General features: G+C 42.3%; 1 protein-coding gene across 2 annotated transcripts; it reads right to left on the reverse strand.

The window, feature by feature from the left end:
- Positions 1–931: 931 nt before the first annotated feature.
- On the reverse strand, positions 932–10,200 carry LOC118385263 (uncharacterized). 2 transcript variants are annotated; one of them, XM_035772252.2, is made up of 4 exons: positions 9,527–10,200; positions 7,276–7,455; positions 3,446–3,607; positions 932–3,149 (listed from the first exon to the last, which is right to left on the reverse strand). In XM_035772252.2, the coding sequence occupies exons 2-4, from the start codon at positions 7,451–7,453 to the stop codon at positions 2,728–2,730; spliced, it is 762 nt and encodes a 253-aa protein (XP_035628145.1). In that variant the 5' UTR covers positions 7,454–7,455; positions 9,527–10,200; the 3' UTR covers positions 932–2,727. The 2 variants fall into 2 exon arrangements, with proteins under 2 accessions (XP_035628145.1, XP_035628144.1); XM_035772251.2 differs by lacking the exon at positions 9,527–10,200 and adding an exon at positions 8,995–9,469.
- Positions 10,201–11,176: the final 976 nt, after the last annotated feature.

An 11,176-nucleotide genomic window follows, 5' to 3' on the forward strand; every position in this document is an offset into this window, starting at 1 on the left:
CCAGTAGTGGTTTGTCTGCTGAAGTCATTGCTTGCTGACTGAGGGGACATCATATTCACAGCGAGTCCTGCCTGGCTAACCCTAAAACCTGCCTATGCATTCAGAAAGACTTCAGGAAAGATGTGGGACAGTTCTGAAATGGAGAGGTATAGTTAGATCCATCTGATTGTCAATGAAGAGAAGGTTAGCAGTCCCTATAATGAGTCTTACATATACCCCAGGATACCTACTGTCAACAACAGACAGGATTCAGATTTCAATCATGTCCAGGGGTGTTAGACACTCCCATGATAAATAAGAACATCCCCACACAAACAAGCCAGTAACTATGGAAAATATTGACATTGGTCCAGACAACTTTTCTTTGATAGGATGGAACCCTGCATAGAGTAGTCAGATATACACTATGAAGATACTGTAATACACATTCCATTACAACAAACATCATCGGGGGACGATCTCATTGTTTTTGGTTAAAAGAAAATCCCTAGACCTCTACTACAGTAGATGCCTCATTTGATAATAAGATGTTGCCACAGGCTGAATTTTGGTAGCAATTCATTTTTGATACTGTTTAGACTGGCATTTAATAGAGAAATAGTATGGCGTTAGGTACTTATAACAATTAAAACACATTTTCATAACCTAGTACCAAATGGTGCCTGTAGTGGGGGCTTGTTTAAATGAATCCCCCCCCCAAAAAAGTAATTCATACTGTAGGTTATTACTGGATAATTACCATGTACATTCTAAGTTAATACCTGGTCATGTGCGGTCTTGGATGAAGACCATTTCCTGATGATGTTGGTTGGAAATGAACCTATAGAGGCAGAGATGACAGACACCAACACATGCAGCAGATGAGTGGGAATGAGAGTAACTGGACTGGACACTTCTGTTCTGGAACAGAAAGAAAATGCACGTACACATGTTTTACAAACACGCAAAAGTAGTTTAATGAATAAATAGCATCATAAACAACAACAATGAAAAGTCGGATTCATAGAGATGGGACTGTGACCCTGGAATAAGAGAAGGAACGTCTTCCTATGTACCTGAGGAAAAGATTGAGGGACGGTTTCCCAGACACATATTAAGCCTAGTCTTGAACTAAAAACAATCTCCATCGAAAATTATTCCTAGTCCAGGACTAAGATTAATCTGTGTCCAGGAAACAGGCCTTGAGGGTATAAGCGGGTAAGGAAAACCTGATTCTAGGCAGCCATCTTAATTTATCAAGTCAATATCCATGGCCCTACCGTCACATGCAACCAAGCGCCATCAAGGAGCTTGTCTTATTGGTTACCTTCAAGTAGGATAAGCATACAGACAGTGGTTTGTGCTGTAATGTAGACGCCTAAAGATGCCAAACCGGGATATATTTTCACAGTGATCTGAGGTATCTAGTGACCAATAGCAGTGTCATTTTATGAAACAATAAATATTTAAGCACATCAAATATTTAATACATCATATTCAAATATGATTAGATAGCAAGAGCAATGTATTGCCATGTATTTACACTACCTACTGTGGAAAGGAAAGACTTCATATGAAAGCGGGGCCTCACGATCCTTCTGACTTTTTGGGTTTTAAGCAGGTGTCAGAAAAGTTACCACAATGATAACTGGCTTGTGGCGGCCAAGCGTTCATAGCGACGTCGCTTTTTGATCCTTCGATGTCGGCTCTTCCTATCATTGTGAAGCAGAACTCAATCTTTCCTATAGTAGTAAACAACCATGCTAATAAATAGTTCCTCAATTTGTGATTAAAGCTATAGTGGCCATAATAGAAGCCAAATGGGCTTTTTAAATGGAATTTCTCAGAGGAAACTCCAGTTTCAGTATACTTCAGGTAAATCTTCCATAGAAATCTGTGAATTGTTTCCACCATTTGGGAAACTGAAAGTGTCACTATGGAAGACTGTGCAAAGGGTTTAAGAAGTTAAAATAATGCATACGTTAAAAAACAACCTGTTAAAAAGAAAATAATCAGAAAAACCTTCCTCTAGGGATTTTATATGTTAACTAGAAGAGGAGAATAGGTGATTGTACTGTGTTAGGATCGCAATGTTAAGCAGTCTGAACTTCTGCTCATTGAACATATTTTCTGGTTCTGAACTGTTACAAACCATTCGCTGATCCGGAACATTCCCCAGTGGTTATTTTGCAGTAATGTGAACAGGGTCAAAGCTTGTTCCCATTGATGAGCAGGAAGGGCATATCATTTGCATCACACATCGATTATAACATACAGACTCTCACTTTCCCTGGTCACACACACAGACAGAAATAGCTTAACCGTGTTACATTCTTGTCACACTTTTCCAAATATCACAGCTTGCCAAAGAACGATTTATCTTGGTTGGGTCAAGTGTGAGACGCTGGGCATAAACTCCCACAAGGAAAAATGGGTAAAAGGGTTATTGACTTGATGTTGTGCAACTGTACATACCCCGAGAAGACATGTTTTAGGCAGACAAACATTAAAACAACATTAGGAAACGTATCTGGTCTCTTTTTTGGCTCCTGACTGGATTCCACCAGCTTGGTCCAGTGAAGCAATAGGGATTCAAAACATGAACAGGGAAGGCACCAGCACTGCTGTCTAATTAAGTCTGTTACAGGCCATGTGTGGTGTGGTCCTGGTTTTCATTCTAGCCCGAAACTAAGCCATTTGGGGCCACACATTCAAACCTCTACCTCTGTAGTGGTCCGAGAAACCCCTTTAGGAGTCTCCACTTCCACCCACCTCCCCCTGAGTAATTTCAGGCAACACGTCTCCTACCCCCTCCTCTTCGTCAGACTGTCCCACTCCCTGCTCCCTGGGGGTAAGGGGCTCTGTGTCACTGTCATCCCACTCCACCACAGCTGTGTAGTCCCTCTGGGTGGAGGTGGGGTCCCCCAGGGTGCTCAGGCTGATCACACCGGCCAGGCAGGAGAAGAGCAGGCCCAGCATGGTGATGTAGAAGCTCTCCCCTGGGTAAGGCTTCATCCCCACCACCCCTCCCTGGCTCCTGGAGCCAGACCCAGGCCAGGTCCAGCCCCCCACCCATTCCCACAGTGGCCCAAGCTTTCCCTCCTGAAGGTTGCAGTGGATGATGTACAGGCAGGCCCCACACACTCCCAGAACAGACAGGAGGAGAACCACTGGGGAGAGAGGAAGGAAGAAAATAGAGAGAGTGGGTAAGAGAGAGAGAGAGAGAAAATGGCATACTAATTAATCCCAGAGAGAACTGCAGAGAGTGATGTAAGCTAACATGGCTCAGCAAACATGGCTCGTCATTCTATGAGAGTTCATATTTTGAGAGACCTGTGAGAGTGCATTCTTCTTCAAGTGATGACAGTATTGTAATAAGCCCTTAGTGAGTGAGAAAACAGAAAAAGAAAGCAAAAGAGAGCAAGAGAGAAATAAATAAAAATTAGAGACAGAGAAGTTAGGTTACCTGTGGAGATGTGGAGTAACACCACCAGTCGAGCGTGGGACATCCCAGTCCCCAGGAAGTCCAATAGGAAGGAGGAGCTGGAGAGCAGGACAGCACTGTAGCACAGAGCCGCCAGGGCATAGAGCAGCCACACCCCCCAGCCATTTACACCACCCAGGGGACCTGCAGGGAGGGAACGCACACATGCCACTTTACTTTTTCCACATTTTGTATGATACAGCCTTATTCTAAAATGTATTAAATTGATCAGGGGGGGGAATCTACACACAATACCCCATAATGACAAAGCAAAATCAGGTTTGTAGAAATTATAGCAAATTTATTAGAAACACAACTGAAATATGACATACAGTAACAGTCAAAAGTTTGGACACAACTACTCATTCAAGGGTTTTTCTTTATTTGTACTATTTTCTGCATTGTAGAATAAGAGAGAAGACATCAAAACTACAAAATTACATGGAATCATGTAGTAACCAAAAAGTGTTAAACAAATCTAAATATATTTTATATTCTTCAAAGTAGCCACACTTTGCCTTGTTGACAGCGTTGCACACTCTTGGCATTTTCACAACCAGCTTCACCTGGAATGCTTTTCCAACAGTCTTGAAGGAGTTCCCACATATGCTGAGCACCTGTTGGCTGCTTTTCTTTCACTCTGCGGTCCAACTCATCCCAAACCATCTCAATTGGGTTGAGGTCAGGTGATTGTGGAGGCCAGGTCATCTGATGCAACATTCCAGCCCTCCCCTTCTTGGTCAAATAGCCCTTATACAGCCTGGAGGTGTGTTGGGTCATTGTCCTGTTGAAAAACAAATGATAGTTCCACTAAGCGCAAACCAGATGGGATGGCGTATCACTGCAGAATGCTGTGGTAGCCATGCTGGTTAAGTGTGCCTTGAATTCTAAATAAATCACAGTGTCACCAGCAAAGCACCCTTACACCATCACACCTCCTGCTGCATGCTTCGCGGTGGGAACCACAGATGAAAAGATCATCTGTTCACCTACTCTGCATCTCACAAAGACAAGGCGGTTGGAATGGAACCAAAAATCTCAAATTTGGTTCATCAGACCAAAGGACAGATTTCCACCGGTCTAAATGTTTATTTCTTGTGTTACTTGGCCCACGCAAGTATCTTCTTTTTATTGGTGTCCTTTAGTAGTGGGTTCTTTGCAGCAATTCGACCATGAAGGCCTGATTCACGCCGTCTCGTCTGAACAGTTGATGTTGAGATGTGTCTGTTACTTGAACTCCGTGAAGCATTTATTTGGGCTACAATTTCTGAGGCTGTTAACTCTAATGAACTTATCGATTGCAGCAGAGGTAACTCTAGATCTTCCTTTCCTGTGGCAGTGCTTATGAGAGCCAGTTTAAAATCATAGTGCTTGATGGTTTTTGCAACTACACTTGAAGAAACGTTCAAATTTATTGACATTTTCTGGGATTGACTGACCTTCATGCCTTAAAATAATGATGAACTGTGATGTCTCTTTGCTTATTTGAGCTGTTCTTGCCATAATATGGACTTGGTCTTTTTCCAAATAGGGCTCTCTTCTGTATACCACCCCTACCTTCTCACAACACAACTGATTGGCTCAAACAAACACATTAAGAAGGAAAGAAATTCCACAACTTTTAACAAGGCACACCTGTTAATTGAAATTCATTCCAGGTGACTGACTCCCTCATGAATCTGGTTGAGATAATGCCAAGGGTGTGCAAAGCTGTCATCAAAACAAGGGGTGGCTACTTTCAAGAATCTCAAATATAAAATAGATTTTGATTTATTTAACACCTTGTTTACTGCATGATTCCATATGTGTAATTTCATAGTTGATGTTTTCACTATTATTCTACAATGTAGAAAATAGTAAAAAATAAAGAAAAACCCTGGAATGAGTAGGTGTGTCCAAACTTTTGACTGGTACTGTAATTATTCAGACCGTTTACTCAGTACTTTGTTGAAGCACCTTTGGGAGCGATTACAGCTTTAAGTCTTCTTGGGTATGACACTACTAGCTTGGCACGCCTGTATTTGGGGAGTTTCTCTCATTCTACTCTGCAGATCCTCTCAAGCTCTGTCAGGTTGGATGGGGAGCATTGCTGCACAGCAATTTTCAGGTCTGTCCCGAGATGTTCGATCAGGTTCAAGTTCGAGCTCTGGCTGGGCCACTGAAGGACATTCAGAAAATTGTCCCAAAGCCACTCTTGCGTTGTCTTGGCTGTGTGCTTAGGGTCGTTGTCCTGTTGGAAGGTGAACCTTCGCCCCAGTCGGAGTTCCTGAGTGCTCTGGAGCAGGTGGTTTTCATCAAGGATCTCTCTGGGGCAGTAGGGTAGCCTAGTGGTTAGAGCGTTGGGCTAGTAACCAAAAGGTTGCAAGTTCATATCCCCGAGCTGACAAGGTACAAATCTGTCGTTCTGCCCCTGAACAGGCAGTTAACCCACCTAGGCCGTCATTGAAAATAAGAATTTGTTCTTAACTGACTTGCCTAGTTAAATAAAGGTCAAATAAAATAAAAATATTGCTCCATTCATCATTGCCTCGATCCTGACTAGTCTCCCAGTCCCTGCCGCTGAAAATTAAACCCACAGTATGATGCTGCCACCACCATGCTTCACCGTAGGGATGGTGCCAGGTTTCCTCCAGACATGACGCTTGGCATTCAGACCAAGTTACATCTTGGTTTCATCAGACCAAAGAATCTTGTTTCTCATGGTCTGAGAGTCTTTAGGTGCCTTTTGGCAAACTGTGTATTTTACTGAGGAGTTGCTTCCGTCTGGTCACTCTACCATAAAGGTCTGATTGTTGGAGTGCTGCAGAGATGGTTGACCTTCTGGATGGTTCTCCCACCTCTACAGAGGAACTCAATCTCTGTCAGAGTGACCATTGGGTTCTTGGTCACCTCCCTGATCAAGGCCCTTCTCCCCCGATTGCTCAGTTTGGCCGGGCAGACAGCTCTTGGAAGAGTCTTGGTGGTTCCAAACTTCTTCCATTTAAAGAATGGAGGCCACTGTGTTCTTGGGGACCTTCAATGCTGCAGAAATGTTTTGGTACCTTTCTCCAGATCTGTGCCTCGACACAATCCTGTCTCTGAGCTCCACGAACAATTCCTTCAACCTCATGGCTTGGTTTTTGCTCTGACACGGTCAACTTGCACGGTCAACTTCGAGACCTGATATAAACAGGTGTGTGCCTTTCCAAATCATGTCCAATCAATTGAATTTACCACAAGTGGACTCCAATCAAGTTTTAAAAACATCAAGGATGATCAATGGAAACAGGATGCACATGCACTCAATTTCGAGTCTCATAGCAAAGGGTCTGAATAGTTATATAAGGTATTTCTATTTTATACATTTGCAAAAAAAGTACACCCACAGCTGCTCACAGACTAATGTGCTCAAGCAGGGAATACACACAATTACATATGGACAATGCAAACATAGAAGAATAGAATACAGACACATATTATCAGACATAGCGTGAGCACATTTTAACAGCGTCAACATGACACTTGCCCCCCAATCCATCCTTTCCTCAAAACACATGTAAATATTGGACTATATATATATATATATATATATATATATATTGTCTTCCTGTATTATACTTATGCCAAAATGTTTATTATATGCTACTGATTTACTTTGTTTATATTATTTTATTTCTTATTGATGTTGCATTGTCGAGAAGGAACCTGCAAGCAAGCATGTCATTGGACGGTGTATACCATGTGTATTCCGTACATACGACCAATAAAACTTGATAAGAGTGAAAAGACAATCCTCAGTACAACACTTGTTCCACCTCCAGTCTTGCCCCTACCTGTGTCAGTGAGGTTCTGGGGAGCATGCAGTATGAAAGCCACACCATAGATGAGCTGTTTGCCTCCAGGGTCAGTGTTGTTCATGACTTGGATCCAGTTTGGGTCGGCGATGGATGTGCACAGTGACACCAGCGTAAAGCACTGGCACACCGCAGCCGGAGACATGCTCAGAGTCATGGCTGGAGGGGAGACACAATGGATTTACCAATAACAATTGTTTACAAATGATGCTGCTTTACAACAGAGAAAGGTTTTTCAACCTCAGAGACTTTGCAACAGTTGCCAATTGCATAAATGTGATGTCAGCATTTAGGCTGGGTGTTGTACTAGTCTGGACTGGATTTTTTTGTTGTTACTGTTTCAGACAAGCAATGTGTATGGCTATGTTAGATGTATAGTGAACAAAAATATTAAACACAACATGCAAAGTGTTCGTCCCATATTTCATGAGCTGAATTTGTTTTTCACAGAAATGTTCCATACACACAAAAAGCTTATTTCTCTCCAATTTTGTGCACAAGTTTGTTTACATTCCTGTTAGTGAGCATTTCTCCTTTGACAAAATAATCCATCCACCTGACAGGTGTGGCATGTTAACCTTGAGCTGGGGAGAATAAAATCCACTAAAATGTGCAATTTTGTCACAAGTTTTGAAATAGCGTTCAACTGGCCTGCTGACTGCAGGTATGTCCACCAGAGCTGTTGCTAGAGAATTTAACATTCATTTCTCTACCATAAGCCACCTCCATCATCGTTTTAGAGAATTTGGCAGTACGTCCAACTGGCCTCACAACCGCAGACCACGTGTAACCACGCCAGCCCAGGTTCTCCACCTCCAGCTTCTACAACTGCGGGACTGTCTGAGACCAGCCACCGGGGCTGCTGATGAAATTGAGAAGTATTTGTGTTTGTAATAAAGCCCTTTTGTGGGGAAAAACTGATTCTGATTGGCTGGACCTGGCTCCCCAGTGAGTGGGCCCGGCTCCCAATTGGGTGGGCTCATGTCCTCCCAGGCCCACCCATGGCTGCGCACATGCCCAATCCATAGATTAGGGCCTAGTTCCTTTATTTAAATTGACTGATTTCCTTATATGAACTGTAACTCAGTATAATCTTTGAAATTGTTGCATTTATATTTTTGTTCAGTATAATAATATGATTCCAATGTAAATACAGTTTACACCTACAAAGTAAAGAGAGATTATGCACACAAAAAAATTGCCTAACTAAGAAGCAGTGTTCTGGTGCAGGTTGTAGGAACATTACTACTGTAAACCGAATGTAGGGATACCTAAAATGAGAGCTGTTCTATGAATAGCAATATTTTCTCAGAATCAAATTAGCTAACATTGTTAGGTAATGCATATAGCACTTAACCCTTCCCTAACCAGCACCAAGCCTAGCCCAATACACTACAAAGTATGCTGGAGACTAAAATGTAGACTCGCTAACGTTACGTGCTATTCAGGGATAACCAAATAATACAAATAAAAACGTCATGCGAAACAACTGAATCGTCTATTGTTCAGTTTATTGTCTGAAAAGCTGATGAGTGTGTAAAATTAGGCATTTCGAAATGTCACATTTCCACCCCCTCTCGTGCCCTGAATGAACTCAAATAATAAATTATCAATCAAGTAACTAGATGGCTATTTAAAATGCACCTGCACAATAACAACAACTATACCCAAGCTACTTATATGGCTAACGTTACTTACCGAGCTAAAAAGAAACAATGAAATCCACGAACATATAATTATTCATATATATCTCAATGACTGATAGGTGTGGCAAAAAAAATATATCGTTTTTTAGTTGACGTAATCTCAATCCATTTCAACACGGGATTATCTCGTTTGTATTTAGCCAAAAATAATGAATATACTGACAAGATTTACATGTCTCTCCGCCCTAAAAATGGGAGTTGCTGTCCACAAAGGGGCTGTCTAGTTCCCGCCTATCCTTTCTACACTATGCAACTGCCCCATCACATGAATGAATATGCATGTCCATCTCGAGGCAACTCCAATAAAAAGTGTTTTTTCCCCTCAAAATCGCCGGGATGTCACGTGTCCTACTTATATCTGTACACTCATAACAATTTAAGCATTACGAAACTTCTATTCGATCAAATAAACCTCACGTAACATATAAGGCATTCATATTGTAGTTGACCAAATTCGACATTGTCATTGACCTACATACAAAACGATTTGCTTGGTGGGCGAAACAACGAAAAAAAACCGCAACCTGCTGGGGGAGCAGATTTGCCGCCGAGTTGATCCTCTCGCTTCCTCTTCCTTTCCTTTTTCTTCGATGAGGTTTAATGGCAGTTGGCATCCAATACATGTTGCATTACCGCCTCCTCCCTTATACTTTGCTTGAAAAAAAAAACAATAAATAAACAAATACCCTACCTTCTCATTTTAACACTACACTCACAATTTCTTAAAAATAACACCACCCTACTCCACTATTTACATCTATTTAGTCCTACCTCAATCGACAAGCATCACAAACACTGTGAATCTTCCCCTTAAATTGGTCAACTTTTACATTTACTGCTACCCCAGTAATCACTCCTTTGGCACCCTTTTCTTGGGAGAAAAACAATTTACCTTTCTTGTCCTCATTTGTTTAACACGGAGCGCCTTCTCCCTCTGACCAGCAGAAACACAAACAATTACCACAAGACCACTTCTGATTACCCTCACCGATTCCACAGCACCCAACACTGTTTTCACCCACAAATGGATCAGCCAAAAGGCAAGGGTCCACTTTTCCAAAAACTTCACTCCTGCTGTCACAGACTCATCTTCATGCTGACCCTCGGTAAAAGCCTCGGCCTCCGAGAACTTCACCACACTTCCATTTCTCCTCCTGTCTTCAGCTCACTCTGCTTACACTTTCTACCATTCTTCTTTAACAAACCATTTCCCTTTTCCCGCTATTTTTAACAGACTCAATCTCACCCTCTTCCTCCCTCTCTCTCTTAGACCTCCTCTGCCTCTCTTTTTCCCTCCATTCCTCCTCCATATTCCAGGTATATGTCTCCTTATGATAATACTGCACTTCTCCTGACATACATCCTGTTCTTGCCTTCTCAAGGGACGGCATTTAACCGGCTGTCACAATCTCCGCACAATCAGCATGAACCTCTCGGGGTGTAGTGCTCAACAGTGCATACCACTTATAAAACAGCTGCTTCGTCTTGATGTTCTTATTTTTCATAAGATACCAATTTTCCATTTCAAACATCTCACTTCCTTCTCTCTCTTCCTCTTCCTCTGGATTACCAGAAATTATAAAGGCCATTGCTATCCGGGGTGCTTGGGACGTCAATCTGAAGTCTGCATTGGCCGTGCAGCTTATTTGGTGATACGGCCTTTCCAGAAGTCAGGGCATTCATACTTATTGCCTTCCCGGAGCAACTTTAAAAAACAATTTATGCTTGATCCAAAAATGTGGTTGGAGGCTCCATATGGAGTGTGTGACACAAATGTGGAAACCAGGAGTAATGCAGAGGCCAAATCGAACTCCATACCACATCTTCGTCCCCAGTGGCGATTTTAGCATGTAAATCTTGTTGGGGCAAACTCAACCCCCCAAAATTGGGCTGCATGCCAGCAAAGCCTCTACACAAGACAACACTAAATAATACATTCATTGCACTATAATGGTGACAAACGGTGCCCACAAACTGTTAGGGCCTACATAAAGCTGTACCAATAGCAGAGCTTTCTTTTCAGCTACACCTGGCTCTCAGCGGAGCCTTGTCTGTCAGCAAAAGAGTTCATTCATCTTCATTTAGCAAAGCCTCTACACAACACAACACAACACTAAACAATACATTCATTGCACTATAACGGTGACAAACGGTGCCCACAAACTGTTAGGGCC

Source organism: Oncorhynchus keta, chromosome 6 (genome assembly GCF_023373465.1).
Source record: "Oncorhynchus keta strain PuntledgeMale-10-30-2019 chromosome 6, Oket_V2, whole genome shotgun sequence".
NCBI lineage: Eukaryota > Metazoa > Chordata > Actinopteri > Salmoniformes > Salmonidae > Oncorhynchus > Oncorhynchus keta.